This window comes from Leopardus geoffroyi, chromosome A2 (genome assembly GCF_018350155.1).
Source record: "Leopardus geoffroyi isolate Oge1 chromosome A2, O.geoffroyi_Oge1_pat1.0, whole genome shotgun sequence".
In the NCBI taxonomy this organism is placed as follows: domain Eukaryota; kingdom Metazoa; phylum Chordata; class Mammalia; order Carnivora; family Felidae; genus Leopardus; species Leopardus geoffroyi.
This window is the reverse complement of record NC_059331.1, coordinates 40338423-40354382: the sequence shown is the minus strand read 5'-3', so window position 1 is coordinate 40354382 and position 15960 is coordinate 40338423. Positions and strand designations below refer to the sequence as shown.

Below are 15960 nucleotides of genomic sequence, written 5' to 3'. Positions count from 1 at the left end.
ATCTAGGCTCCAAATTGAAATAAAATAAAATTCCGAAGGAAGTGTACTGATTTTTTAAATGTGAACTATTTGATGTATTCTAACCAATACATACTAGCATCCTTATTAGGCCAATAATCCAATAAACCTAATTATAATAATTCCACATAAAATTACAAGGTGTTTTTGCATTCATCCATTTTATTAGCACAAATCTCGAGAGAAGTGAGCTTCGTTTGATCAAAACCAATGTAATTAAACTCCTGTTCAGAAGACAATTTGAAACACTACCCAAAATGTGTATTTCCTTTGGTTCTACAAGTTGCATTTCATTCTTATCACGTTACATTTCTCATAATCAAACATTGTAGCAGCTATAGATTCTGCCCAGTACCTTTATAAGTAATCTAGTATATTACATTTACATTATTTGAAAAATTACTGATTTTACAAATGCAAAAATGCATAAATACATGCCTATCTACACCACCAAGACAAAGTACTCTGAACCTCCATGCTTTCACAGGCTATACCTTCTGGCGCAGGATTTCTGGGACGCCTTCCCAAGCCAAAGGGTGACAGCCCCCTGATGGGGAATCCCACTGCTCTCTGTCCACACGTGTGAAAGGTGTAGTTACAATAAACCCTAACTGGATTAAACTTATTTAATAATCAACATTTAAAATAGGACATTTTCCACTACTCGTCTCTGTTCTGCTACATTTTCAGACCTGAAAAGATGTATTTTCAAAAATGTACTAGGATAATGTTTTCACTTTTTTAAAAGGGGAAAGTGCTAAAAACATCGTACATATACACTCTGTATCCTCATCAGCACTGAAAGTCCTTTTCACATGTTGGGTTCAGAGTCTAAATTCTAACAGGTAAACAATCTGCTCAAGGCCAAAAAAAGAAAATAATTATGTTTAATCACTGAGGTCTTGATGCTTCATTTAGATCTTTTAATGACTTTGCTGATGTGTTAAGAAAATGTGACTAAAATTAGCCTTTAAAAGATTCACATCTCAATCAGTTACTATTAAAACTCGTATTTTCATTAAGCAAAGTCTGTGTAAGTGCATCTATGCATACTTGCGGAAATCTACTTCCAAATGGACATCAATATCTTAAACCAGCTGAACAAGGTTTCCCAGTTTAACTACAGAAGTATTCCACCTATCCTAAAGAATATATCCCATGAGCATTCTACAATTATCTGTATAAACAGCAACAAGTTTGATCTATGATCAACATATGAATATCTAATAAATATTAAAACTATTAAACTATAGATTAAAATGCAGATCTCTCATAGAGTTAAATGATGGCATTTTGGTACATTCACCATTATTGTACTTTATTTAATAAAGAAATACATTTGCCCTTGCAAAAATAGCAATTGCAAGTTTACAAATAAAACCACAGACCTTATAATCATGTTGCTAAATCTTCAACTTATAACCAACAAAAGTAAACTGATTTGTTTACAAATGGTCCATGGCACAATTAAAACAAAAAAATATCAAAGGTCACAGGATCTTAAAGAATAGGTTTATTGACAATAATTTCATAAATATTCTAAAGAAAAGTTTAAAATTTCTAAACTTAAAATGTTTAAAATCTGTTCTCATTGGCAAAATATCCCTCAACAAAATAATAAGTCACTACAAATGAATGTCACATTTAAAATTTGCTTCATTTTAACATTTCTGCAAAAAATTTTCTAAAAATTTACAATGTGTGATTTTTTTCTCTCCTCCTGGACACAGTAAATCAATATGTAGTTTTTATGTCAACTATTAGACATATTCATAAATATATCATCTAGCTGCTGTGAACCTGACAGTCAAGTCAGTCAGTAGTATATTACCCTATAAACATAAACGGAGCCCAATTTGGTAACTATAGCAATTTAAGTAGTCAAAATGCAAAAGTTGTAATTGCCACCCACATCACCCCAAAGATTATGATACAGTGTCAGAAACTGTTTGCATCAGTTTTCTAAGTTCATTTGTGTAATTCAGATATCTGAAACTAAAAAAGGGATTCTTTTGTATTTTGATAAAAATGTACTCGAATATTTCATAACATTAATATTTATTGCTTTATATGAATACTGTATTGAAAGCCCAAGCATTCAGTTTACACACAGAAATTATACAATTATATACCGCTTCACAAAGGCAGTGAACACATTACATTCTACAAAATCTACTTTACAGAAATTTAAAAATTCTAAATATCAAAAGGTACAGCTGAAGAAACAGGTATAAATTTGGCAGCCAGTAATTTTGACAGGGAAGTTGCAGCTTGCATGACTTTAAATATGTGAATTGGAAAATATTGAGTTTAGAGTAATCATTGTGCTTTGTGTTAATCTGAAAAATATAACACTGGCTGTCGAAGAAGCATGTTCAAAAATATTTAATTCACTTCAAAATGTCATACAAATTATGGTGGTTTCTATGCACCCCTAAAGCTTCAGCCATTTAGCTCCAGTACATTACTATAGTAATATATTAATTCTTCCAGTACAGTGGGGTTTCACACCAATGACATTTGCATACTCTAGAATAATTTAGAAAGAAATGTGTAATATTCACAATGTTCAGAAAAGCAAGCAAAAGGTCAAGGAACCTGCCGGGTTCTTCTGAGATGGTCTCATGTCAGCATTCATTCTACAAAATAGTAAGCTAATGTTTGAACACAGTTTCCAAGATAAAGCATATTTTCTCATAAATAGTGAAGTCTTTTTCTCAGGCACCTCAGAAGTATACAAAAGAATTTTAGTTTGAACAGATCTCTTGGAATGTGTTTAACCTGGTATTTCAACAGACTTATTTCCAGGGTTTCACAAGGGCCAGATTTTATTTGAATCACTCAGAAGAGAAACTGAAACTGTCTTCTGAAAGAGGTGAACTCAATCATTACCAATAGAAAAAGTATCCACTGTATTCATCTCTTATAGAAACAGAAAAATATAACATTTCCCCCCTTAGAATAATATATATATGTGTATATATATATATGTATATATATATATATATGTATATATGACTTAAAGTTCCATTGTACATAGTCAAACAATAAAATCTGGAAACCAGCATGAAACCCTATAATTCACATGTTAAAATGTTGAAACTATGACCAAAATATGAAAACTGCTAGAGCTGTCAGAAAGAGACAAGACAAAAAGACTTCTTGCATATGTATAAACTAAATGTGATCATCTCCAAAAGGTTTTCAAAATTATAATTATTACCTTCCAGTTTAAAAACTTTAATTCAAAAAAAAAAAAAAAAAAAAAATCTATACACAAACCACTGATTTGACCAGACTGAAAAAAAAAGTCAGCGGTAAGCAGGACCCAGAGGAGCTGATATTCACAGTTCTTACATGTACAACTCTTTCAGGATTTATCCCATAAAGTACTTTATTTTACAACCTGCTTCTCTTGTAAAAACTAGAGGTCCATTTTATTACATAAAAGTTTTATACAGTGTAAAACCAGAACTGTATGTAAAATACTGCATCTACATGTTTCTAAATAGTTAGTCTTGTTCCATTGGTTCATCTGTGACTTCTGTGGCTTCTTCGTCGTTTTCCATAGATGATTCTGAGAGAATCTCTCCAGTTTTACTGGAATTGGATCCTACTAATTCTTCTGTCTCATGGCAATCAGAACCACTACTTACAGGGCCTGTATTTTCACTACCTTCAGAATGTAAATCTTTCTCAGCTTGAGTCAGATCAGATTCCTCCATTTGATTATTTTCCTCAGAAGTCTCTTCATTCACAGTTAAGGCATCATCAGATTCTTTTTCTTGATTTTTTCTTTCTGGAATCATTTCTCTTGATGTCATAAAAGACTCTAAAAATAAGCAAATGTTGTTGTAGTTAAATTTTATTTTCAAAATACCTCCACAGTTAAGTTTCATGAATTCTGATATTCTACAGTTCAAATCCTATCCCCTGAAACTCAGCAGCAACTACATACAGGTGGCAGAAAAGCCCAACATCAGCATTATAAGGAGTTCCATTACGTTAAATTCTTTCACGCAAAAATGAAGTACAAGAATTTGAGGATCTCCTTACTCCACCCTTTTACAGATGGTCTCTAAATACCTTCTTCTTCCTCTTCATCCTCTTCTTCATCCTCTTCTGTACAGTGCTGTCTGGTACAACTACTTTCCTTGTCTTTATCCTGAGATGACGACGATGTTTCTGTTTCTTCTACCATAACCGAAGAAATTTCACTGGAAGATGTTTGGCTGGCTGTCTCTCTGACTTCACTCTCTTTGTCAAACCTGAGTCTTTTTACCTCATGCCCCTCAGCCTCCACAGAATCTTCATCTGGGTGTTTATTTTTTATAGGGCTCACTGAGGAACCTTCGGATTCAGCGGTCACAGAGTCACTGTAAATGTTTTTTTAAAAATGCCATTAGTAAGATTTTCTTCATCTTCCACATTCTCATCTCATTTTTAAGGTCTAGTAATTTTTAAAACTGTATTTCACTGTCAAAGTTAAATTGTACCATCTGGGCAAAGAGAAACAAAACACAGTAATTTCGAGGGAACCTCAACTGTTTAATGAGGATTTCCCACTAGAACCAGTCAACAAGCTGCATGACATTTCTGTTCAATTCTGCAGTAAATGGCTTCCCGTAACATAACTACAAGTCCTCCAGACAGATATACTCACTAAGATCGCTCACTTGTTTTGTCTGCTTTCCCTTAATGTGTTGCAGAAAATGTGAAATGGGATATAAACAAAAGGTTTCCTTTAATAATCTATAATGAGAAATAACTCACTAAATTTCAACATTTCAGGTTACTTGCAAAAACAAGAAATAAAAAATATCATGACCACTTTACTTTCTTAAGACCCTACTATAAATAGGATCTCCCCAAATTAGCAGTTTTCAGTCTTTTCTATGATCATCTTCATCATGTACTAATACTGGAAACTTCCAGAAGCCACAGACTGCTCCTGTAAAACACACTAAAACCTTTCTGTGTTCCTCAAAACAACAGTAAATAGTAAATAATGAGTGCTGAAAACAATCAATAAACGTCAACCTTTTTTGAAAACATGTTTGTTTTAAAATATAAATCACAGGGGCGCCTGGGTGGCGCAGTCGGTTAAGCATCCGACTTCAGCCAGGTCACATCTCGCGGTCCGTGAGTTCGAGCCCCGCGTCAGGCTCTGGGCTGATGGCTCAGAGCCTGGAGCCTGTTTCCGATTCTGTATCTCCCTCTCTCTCTGCCCCTTCCCCGTTCATGCTCTGTCTCTCTCTGTCCCAAAAATAAATAAACGTTGAAAAAAAAAATTTAAAAAAAAAAATAAATAAATAAAATATAAATCACATACAAACCTGTGATTTTTGTCCTCATTTTGTTGTAAGTTTGACTCTTTGCTGTCTGCGCTCTCAGGCAAGCCATTTGTTGTCATGGGGACTGACAAAGAAACCTTTGGTCGATTAAGCGGCCTGGGTGTTCCAGGCCCATTTATATTAGACCTATGGTAAGATAAATGAACATCATTTTCTCATTTTTCTAAGAGGTCGCCCTCCCAAAGTTTGCTTATACATACACATCACAGAAGTATTTAACTTTGACTTTTAGATTTTGGGTTACCAAATTAATTTATCCTGTATCTTCCACAAAATGCCCAATTTGTAACAAAGTATACTGAACCTGCTGCTCAAAATTAGGAAAATGCAATCTCTCTGGATATTAAAATCAATAACCTCACCGTTCAGTGTAACTTGGTGAATTTCCAGGAAACATAACACCATTCATTCGATTTAAACTATTGGAATTGTTTTTCCTAGGAGAAAATTAAAAAAACACTGTTACAGATCATTTAGTTCTTTAATTTTGTAAGAGCCATGGACCTAAAACATCTTTTAAGTAAGATCTCACGGTCACAGAACCAAACAAAAAGACTTCTGTGAGAAACAACCTAATTATGGGATTACCTTAATATCTCATTTCCCACAGGTTTATTCTTGTGAGAGTTCTAAAAACAAACTTACTGTTACTGCCTATGGAATCACAGACATTTTATAAACCCAGTGTTTCTCAACAGGAGGCAACATCATTCTCGCAGCTCTCCTTCCTCCAGCCCACAGCCCCAGGAGACTTCCGACAATGTCTGAAGACATTCTTTGAGGAAGGAGAAGGACCCTACAGGGATCCAGTGGGTAGAAGCCAAGGACAGGGCTTAACTGCTGTAATTCCCAGGACATCCACTCAAAACAAAGGATCAATAGTGCCAAAGACTATGTCTTAAACGTGACAACTGGAAATACTTTTCCATTATGAAGAGGAAACTCATCAAGTAGCTATCCCAAACCTAGGAGTTTTGCCCTACAAACACCATGGTAAGGTATCTAGAATGGGATCTCAGGGTTCTGAGCACCATGACAGTAGACAAATCCACAAATGTAAAGATTACAGTAAATTATCAAATCACTGTAATCCACATCTCTTTATCAGAAAAACATAGAGGTAATGTCATTGGTAATATTCTACTTGGGGGACTGGGTAGTAGGTTCACAAGTATTTATAAATGTTATCAAGCTTCATTCCATCTAAAGTAAATATAACCTATTTTAAAGACTAATAGAAATGATACAATTATTAGAATATACAGAAATGCAAAAATCTATATATACTTACTCTGAAGAAGGGTATACACAGCTAACAACCATCACATTCTGTAATAACAAAAGTTCTTGCTTTAATGTGAGGGAAAGCACTACAACATAAAGTTTAATCATTTGTTTTTAATTTCTCAGAATCCCCCTGACAGATTAAGTTCCTATCTATTCCAATTTTACTAATACAAGGAAATAAATGGTTAGAAAGGATTAATCAAACAAGAGAAACTGAAACAATAACAGACTATTTTTTTAATATTTATTTATTGTGAGAGAGCACGTATGTGCATGTGAGTGGGAGAGGGGCAGAGAGAGATGGAGAAAATCTCAAGTAGACTCCGTGCTGCCAGCACAGAGCCTGATGCAAAGCTGGATCCCATGAATCCACAAACCATGAGATCATAACCTGAGCCAAAATCAAGAGCTGGACGCTTAATCAACTGACCCACCCAGGCATCCCCAGACTAAATCTAATATAACCTACTAAACCATTTGCTTTTTCTGCCAGTATTATTTTAACTCTACTCTAGCTACTTTGGAGTCCTGACAGCATATATATCAATCATACAGTGGAGCCACACTCTTACATTATATTGAAATCACTCCAAGATATTTAGAGATTCAAATACTTAGGCCAAGTATAATGAATTTCCTTATAGAGCAGTACCCAATCAGAAGCCTGATGTGTAGTAGCATCATATACCAAAAAAGAGCCTAAGAACTTTTTAAGAGTATAATCTTCCTGGTAATACGAACCTTATTAATAGTCAATATTCAATAAATGTGTATTGAGCCAGAGTAAGCACTTCACACTTGATCCCCTCCAGAACCCTGTTATTATCCATACTTTACAGATGAGAAACGGAGACTTGGGTTATAGAACTAGTCTATGGTCACCCAAATCAAACACTGTAGCCCTGATTTGGTGAGAGGGCCACCCCTGGTACAACTGCTACAACTGCCTCTTCACCCAAAGATAGCCAAAATCTAATTGCTAAAAGTCCATAGGCTGAAAATAAGTACTGACGAATCATCTCAGTTTCCTGCCCTTCAGGAATCTTATTAAATTGAGGGCATGGAAGCTGCAACAAAATACATTAATCCAGTAAGGCCTTAAGATCTAATGTAAATCACTAAGAAATGGTTTTGGATTCCTGCTCCAAGGGTAAAATAAATTGAATCTGAATTAACTATGAACACTGAACTATGTTTTAGGATCAATCACAGGGAATTATAAACCCACTGGTCCAATCTTGGTTCTCATAGGGTTTCTTCACTGGTTCTTTACTCCAGACAAGTCAATTTCCTACTTTTCATTTCCTCAAACACCTTGATGTCTTTGTTCATCACAATGTTTCCTTTGTCCAAAATACCCTTCTCTTATAACTAACATCCCCTACCCACAAAAAAACCCAATGCTTTCCTCATTCTTAAGTCTGATCTACATCTTTCTCAATATCTAACTTAAATTTTTGCATCAGATTTTCCAAAGTTGTGCACCTCTGAAAACCAGAAATAAAGAAATGAATTCCATGGGTAAACAAGTGTGCAAAACACAACTGAAGTTAAAATATCAATGCTAGAATTTTGCAGAGCCTTTAATGTGAATGCATACCATGAACTCTGAAAAGACAGTAAGGTGCTTTCCCCAAACTTAAGTGATCACAAGCCCTCCCTCTATGCCCCTGCTATTAAATCTCTCTCCAAAACTTAGTTTTTCCCAAATTAGGAAAACAACTTGGAAAAACTTTAGGTAGGTTTCAGGAAGCCTATCCAAAGAAAAGATGCCTATAACAAAACTTACTCAATACTCTCTTCTGAAATACATTAGGCTAAGTTTAATATAATTCCAAAAATAAAATAAATACCTTTTCTACTCCTCTGAGAAATTTGTCTGTTCCTGTATAGTTTCTCCTTGGATCTGTTAGCAACTCACATAGTCGCTGAATAGTAAAAGGGATACTGCAAAAGAATATGATTTTATAGTTTGAGATCATTAATTATTAAGAGAATCAGGAACATCATTAATCTTGCTATTTAAAGATTTATCTACTCATCTGGTATTAAGTGACAAAAGAAAATGTTACAATAGGAAGATGAATAGATGAATGACTTAAAAATAAGCAAGACAATAAGTACACCTGTCTTTTTAATAAGAAAATCCCTTGCCTTAAAAAGTAATTAAAAAAAGAAATTTTTGCAAGTTTCAAAACTAATTGAGAAAAAAATTTTAACATTCTGAATATAATTGAATTTTAAGTTTACAAGAGAGGCAACACAAGTAATAATCAAGTTACAGTTTATTAAATACAGAAACTTTTCCTCAAGCATTCCTTTGCACACAAAGATTTCTGTACAGTGCCCCCCCCAAATGTAAATGTTTTGTTATCAGATGGAACAAAGCAAATGATTCAATAAAAAAGTATTATAAATAAGGTCCCGCTCCATAATTACAGTTTTATATACAATGTGTGTTTCATCAGACATAAAATACAAACACCATCATTATTTTGATAAGTGCCCTATTAACTTTACCAAATACTTCAACCACAATCACATTTTCACTTGATCATACCAAATACAAAACTGATATACGTTGGACTAATATCATTATATAAATGTAAAAAAATTCATCTCACATACTATTAGCATTCCTTAGAATTACAGTGTGAACAGCAAACATAAAAGCATTACGACAAACAGCCAAAAAGTACAAACATAAACTTCAGACTTCAGTATTTGCCATTCAAACCTACTTATTCTCCTTAAAAACAATTACAAAACCTCCAATTAAGACTTAACATTCACAAAGTTCTTTACTGAGTATAGGCATTTTGACACAGTACTCTCCCCAACAAGGGAAAGCAGTGAGTGAGTAACAGTGCCAGGACTCAAAGCCAGTATCTCTAACTTGAAATCCCCTGTCTTCCCTTTCCACTATTCCAAACATACTTAAAATTTTGTTAATTGTCTAAATGGACAAACTATATTTGGTTCTCTTATTTTTAGCATCAATACTACCCTTATGTTCTTATAAAAAGTCAATATAAGACTTAGAACCTATTTTGAAAAAATATGCATTTATTCATATGAAAACATTTTACATATAAGAAGCCAAGGCTCAATCTTCTCTCAAGTAGCATCAAAACCTAAAACTGAGAAAGCTATCATTCTGCCAACAAAAGACTGAGCACGAACTAAAAGATGTGTGTGGCTGATGTCGCAAATACTCAGAAGGAGCTAGAAATTACAGAACTTCTCTGATGTCATCATGAATGCTAAAGGAAATGCCTTTGATTTCTGAGAAAGACCATTTCTTCCTTTTGAAAATACAGTCAGAGTGGAGTATACAGTCCAAATTAAGAATCTTTAAAATGGAAAAAGGAAACAAGGCACATCAACAACGTTACTAGAAACAAGACAGTAAGCTTACACATGTGTTTTATTCATTTCTATAAAGACAACACAACTGAAAACCTACATATAGCTAATACACAAAACTGTTAACTACATTTAAACAATTAAAAAAAAAAAGCATCTCCCAAGCTATATATATAATAAACATAAATTTACAATTTGTCTTTCCTCAGATTTAACTGAAAGCTTAAGGGCAGGATCTCCTCCTACATATTAGGTTCAATATGTAAGTTATTTGTACACATATATATCTGAAATGCATTACCATCAGGGATTTCTGAATATTAATAGTATCTCTGTATGTCAGACCCTCTTCAAGTTCATTACTTCCCAAACTTTGAACACAGTCCACCTATGCTATTCCCTAATTAAGTAATAGTGACACTATAACTGAGTGGGTAAGTTATTAAAAAGAAGCAAAATAGCACCCAAAGTTAAGAACAGTCAAACAATACTTAACTGACAACTACTTAAATAGATGTTATATCTAGCTATCTTTTCCTCCGACTACATTTCTTTCAAGAACCAAAACCAGTATATTCTCTTAAATTAAAAATAGCTTTATGGGCACCTGGGTGGCTCGGTTGGTTAAGCATCCAACTCTTGATTTTGGCTCAAGTCATAATCTCGGGTTCCTGAGACTGAGCCTGCTTGGGATGCTCTCTCTCTCCCTCCCCCACTCACACTTTCTCTCTCATAAATAAACTTTTTTTTTTAATGGAAAAAAAATAAAGAAATAGCTTTAAAACATAAATATCTTTAAGCTGTTTGTTAACAATGTTCACCCTAAATGTTTTGCCTATTTTCTTTAGGAAGGTAAGTAAAAGTGTAGCCAATTAACAACACTGCATATGTTGGTAAATAATACTACTTTGGCGGGGGGGGGGGGGGGGGAGTGTATTATATCTGCATAGCAATGTTTGTAATAATAGCCTGTGATAAAATGAGTTTACTTCTTAGGCACCTTCTGGAGCTTTAAGAGTTATTTTACCAAGTGTCCAACAGATGGCACTAAAATGTCATATAACACCCCTACTCCTTACCTGAACAGGCTAAAATATAAATATTACTTGTAAATAAAAGTATGCACTGGAAACATTAATATAATCTTGATAACTCCAATGAAGTTCTCTTTACACACAGTTGTACTTTTTAAGTAAATATAAGCTAGAAATATTTACTCAGTAGCAGAGCATATAAGTCATTACAGTAAATGCTAATAAAATTGTACACAATGCTATCAGGATAAGCTGTATGCCAAGGAAGCAAGCATGAACCTGGGAACACTTCATCTGAGTTAGGTCTTTAAAAAAGAGACCTAAGAATAAACCAGACAAATCCAAAATGAATGTTTGCTACAAAAACTGTTACAAAAAGCTTGCCTTCGTTTACTTGTTTTCTTTTAAGTAGGGCTCATGCCCAACACGGAGACCAGTGCGGGACTTGAATTCATGACCCTGACATCAACACCAGCGGTGAAATCAAGAGCCAGATGCTTAACTGACTAAGCCACCCCGGCATCCCTCTTCTGTTACTCTTGAGACATAGCAAACAAAACCATTTATTCTAGCTCCTGTAAGTAAAGTTTTTTTCCAATAAAAATCACTAAACATGCTCGCTTCAGCAGCACATATACCAATAAAAATCACTAACTTAAGACCCCTGTGCTAAGTAAGAAGAAAAAGCAAAAATGCACACAATGAAAAATCTAAACCAGAATCCCTAAATTTGGGGAAATGGGGTAAGGATATTCAATGGAACAATATACTGTAAAATATAAAATTTAGCAGAAAAATCTTTGTGAGGCAGGGAGTGCCTGGGTGGCTCAGCTGGTTAGGCATCAGACTTCAGCTCAGGTCATGATCTCACTGTTCTGAGTTCAAGCCCCACGTAGGGCTCTGTGTTGACAGCTCAGAGCCTGGAGCCCACTTCAGATTCTGCCTCCCTCTCTCTGCCTCTCTCCCGCTCACTCTGCCTGTCTCAAAAATAAACATTAAAAAATTTTTCAAAAAAAAAAAAAAATCTTTGGGGTAATTTGAAATAAAAATGTATTCAGTTTACGCTGCAATGTATTACCTTATTTGCCCACCAAAGATAAAAACAAAGAATACATAAGGAACTGGGCGGGGGGGGCGCAGGGACTTTTATAAAGAACATGATTAGCAAGCATTTTCCACTGTAAAAAAAAAAAAAAAAGGTGTCTACAAAATCCAGCAAAACTTAAAACAAAACCACATTAAAGATCCAAAAGTGACAGGTTCTTTCAAAATGGCATTACTCAGAAACACTAGAGAACACTGTCAACCAGTCTACTTTTGATGTACAAAATTATATAGTGTAGGGGCGCCTGGGTGGTGCAGTCGGTTAGGCGTCCGACTTCAGCCAGGTCACGATCTCGCGGTCCGTGAGTTCGAGCCCCGCGTCGGGCTCTGGGCTGATGGCTCAGAGCCTGGAGCCTGTTTCCAATTCTGTGTCTCCCTCTCTCTCTGCCCCTCCCCCGTTCATGCTCTGTCTCTCTCTGTCCCAAAAATAAATAAACATTGAAAAAAAAAAAATTTAAAAAAAAAATTTAAAAAAAAAAAAAAAAAAAAAAAAAAACAAAATTATATAGTGTAGTTAAAAAAGCATATTTGATAGCTCACTGGGAGACCATGTCCAAGCGTGTATACACACACACACACACAAAATGTAACGTAACATAATGTATATAAACCACTTAACAATGCCTGAAATATTTTATAAGGTGTTCATCAAATCTTAGGTTCCATCATCATCCTGATCCCTTTCAATAGAGACTAGAAAGCACAAACACTCCAAAGACCAACTACAGAGGAACAAAATCAAAAGTTTATCTGTCTTTAAAAATATTCCTTTTAATTCCAAGGAGAGCAACTAACCCTGATTAAAGAGGATCACACATTTTATATTAGCTACAGAGTATATCTTAACTTGACTGCAATCTGTTCCCATTCACTGAATTAAAAAAAAAAAAAAGAAAGTATCAAGTCCTACAGACCTGAAAGCTGTGAGAATTCAAGTATCAGGAAAGGGTCTGTACATGAGAAAAACATCTAAGCAAAAATTAGCAATTCAATGTTAGTTTTAAAAGAAAGAAATTTTACACAATAAAGCCAACACCTAAAGGAAGAATTTCCTACCTTATATTTTAACCTGAGATTATAGTTTGATTAAAACTTATCTTAGTCTGTTTAAATGTTTTTATCACTAAGATGTACAAATATTCTGAATGCATACCAAGGTATTCAGTTGGAAAGAATGCATTCAGAAAAAGAAAATGCACATTTTATTCAGGATCTAAGATAAGAATCAGATAACTTATTATCTTACTCTTGTAATACAATAAACTTTCCTCATGAAGAAGGTAAAGGATTATAAAATATAACACAGGCCACTCAAGTAAAAAAAACTAAGCGATAACCATAAAATCAGACACCCTATTATGAAAAATGCTAAAAGAGCCAGCTCGCTTTTATTTTATGCATAAAGATGTGGTTTTTACTGTCTTTTATTTTCTATTAATGGCTACATTCAGTTAACAGAATTACTTAAATCTGACCTGAACTATTTAGATAAAAACTAACTTAAATATATCTTAATTTATCAAAGGCTAAACGGGTTGTTTGGTTTACTCTCAGGTCCTACAAAAGTCAGAAATACCACGTGACATTACCTTTTTACAGAAAGCAAGATGCTCTACCTGTACTCAGGCTTTAATATTTGTATAAATATACACATAAACATTCTTAGGTATATATTTTCTATCTCAAATCCAACGTAAGAAATCCTGATACTGAAAACATCAATGTAAAATTATAAGTACAAACAATTAAGAAAACGAAGAATTAGACTCTTAAAATAATGCTGAGTAATCCTAAACTAGTATCTGCACCATTCCCCATCCCAAACTAAGTCCGTAGCAACTGTCAACACTTTTAATCAAGTTAAATCATCTTTTACAGTGCCTACAGCAGGCTGATTTGTCACTGTACTTTTATCAAATAGAAAATGTCAAGAAAAAATGAAGGGTTCTGCTATATCCTACCTTTCGATTTAAAACATTTTATTAGACATCAAATCAAACATTATTACCAAAGGACAAGACAAAGTGGTGGTAGAGCAAGGAGGGTAGGTTACTAAATAATTTCAATTCTCAACTAGTTATGCTAAGTGAAAGAGATCAAAGAAAACAAACACAGCTACAAGATTTAATATGCTCAACACAAAAAAAAATGCAAAAGCTTTTTTTTCCCCTAACTAGAGAAGAAAATTCAGCAACCAACAGGTCAAAGTAAGAGAACAAAGTAACAAAAGACTAGAACCCATCTTAAAAGACTAGAACCCATCTTCTCATCCCTGAGTAATCTCAAGCTAACTGTAAAGCAACAATACAAAATCAAAACAGGAGTGTGTTTTACATCTATGATGCAGATAGAAGAGTATAAAAATCTCATATACGACCTTTAAAAAAGTATGAAGAGGCACACACTCAAGTGCAGAAACTTACAAGAGATATCTGTATGTATGCAACCCACACGTAAAACAATTAGTGTGAAGTTTTTAGGACTAAGAAAAATCTGGTCAGTCATGTATGTTAAAGTAACTTTAGAGAACAAATTCAATATTCAGAAAGACTATCATGTCAAAAGTTGAAAAGTACTCCTCCGTTGTAACTGACTGTACCTGCCTTACAGATGATAGAACAATTAAAAGATTTTTTTAGGCATCAAATGGTTATGTATTTCTTCCAGACATGCTCATAAATACATAGCCATACTGTTATTAGTCAACTACCCACAATTAACTGAAACTCACTGCTTATTTTAGAAAGGCCTTAGATCTAACACCAATGACAAAGGAGAAGCAAAGACACACAGTTAATTTGTATTCATTCTTCTTTCACTTCAGTCATTTAGAGGACATATAACTATCTTTTTTAAAACTACCAGAAATGTAAATTACATTCTTTCTACCCCTTGAAGTCCCTGTGTACTATTATAGGAATGAACTACCAGAAACAAAATATAAATATAGAAGCATGCTTTTGTTCTTTTCATCCATTTATTCAGTACTTGCATTGACTGTTCTAGGCCTTGTCTGGAAGACACTTAACCCTGTGTCTGTAACCCCTTACAGTTCAAGAAATCAAGCCAACAAGTCAATCGACAATTACCACGTCAAAGAGGGAAAATTTAAGTGCTGATAATATAGTGAAATAATTTTGGAAAACGGATACTCTATTTTATAGCTAAATACTATGAAGCATTTACAACAGAGCTTTTACTAATTAAAAGCAAAACCAAAACAATAAACTTACCAGTGAGAAAATCGCCTCAAAGTAAGAAAAACAAGGGTATGAAACAACAATTTATAAGAGCCAATAAACACTTAATAAGATGTGCAATTTCACTTGCAGTCAAAGACACACAAACCTATGCATATACACACACAAACTAGTGAATAATTACAGTATCTGCACTTTCTCACACATGGAATGACAAATTAACACATTTTGTGAGGTTAATTTGGCAGGATCAGTAAAAATTTAGGTATGCATACACTCTGACCTATCAATTCCATTTCTATAAATCAAAAGAAAAAGCAACAATCTACATATACATTCAATGTGTGACATTCATCAACACAAGAAGGTATGTATACAGATGCTCACTACAAGCACTACCTGTAGAAGTCAAAAACACCCACCACCAATGGAAATAAAGCAAATGAATTTTAACTCGCTTGTATAATAAAAAATAATGCAGTTATTTCAAATACATAGACAACAATAAATGCAGTGAGACAGTGATATCAAAGCTCTTAGAAAGGAAAATATAAATAGCATGACATGACCCTACTTTTTTTTTTTTTATGGACTACT

The 15960-nt window shown here is 34.1% G+C and overlaps 1 protein-coding gene across 1 annotated transcript in view; it reads right to left on the bottom strand.

The window, feature by feature from the left end:
- Window positions 1-2059: 2059 nt before the first annotated feature.
- Window positions 2060-15960, bottom strand: part of PPP4R2 (protein phosphatase 4 regulatory subunit 2) — a 51542-nt gene continuing 37641 nt past the window's right edge. Inside the window, exons 4-9 of the mRNA XM_045493564.1 lie at window positions 8513-8606; window positions 6664-6701; window positions 5735-5809; window positions 5355-5498; window positions 4105-4394; window positions 2060-3850 (exon numbers count right to left, since the gene is read on the bottom strand). Of these exons, the coding sequence (XP_045349520.1) occupies window positions 3531-3850; window positions 4105-4394; window positions 5355-5498; window positions 5735-5809; window positions 6664-6701; window positions 8513-8606 (961 nt within the window). The 3' untranslated portion in view covers window positions 2060-3530. The remainder of the gene's footprint in view (window positions 3851-4104; window positions 4395-5354; window positions 5499-5734; window positions 5810-6663; window positions 6702-8512; window positions 8607-15960) is intronic.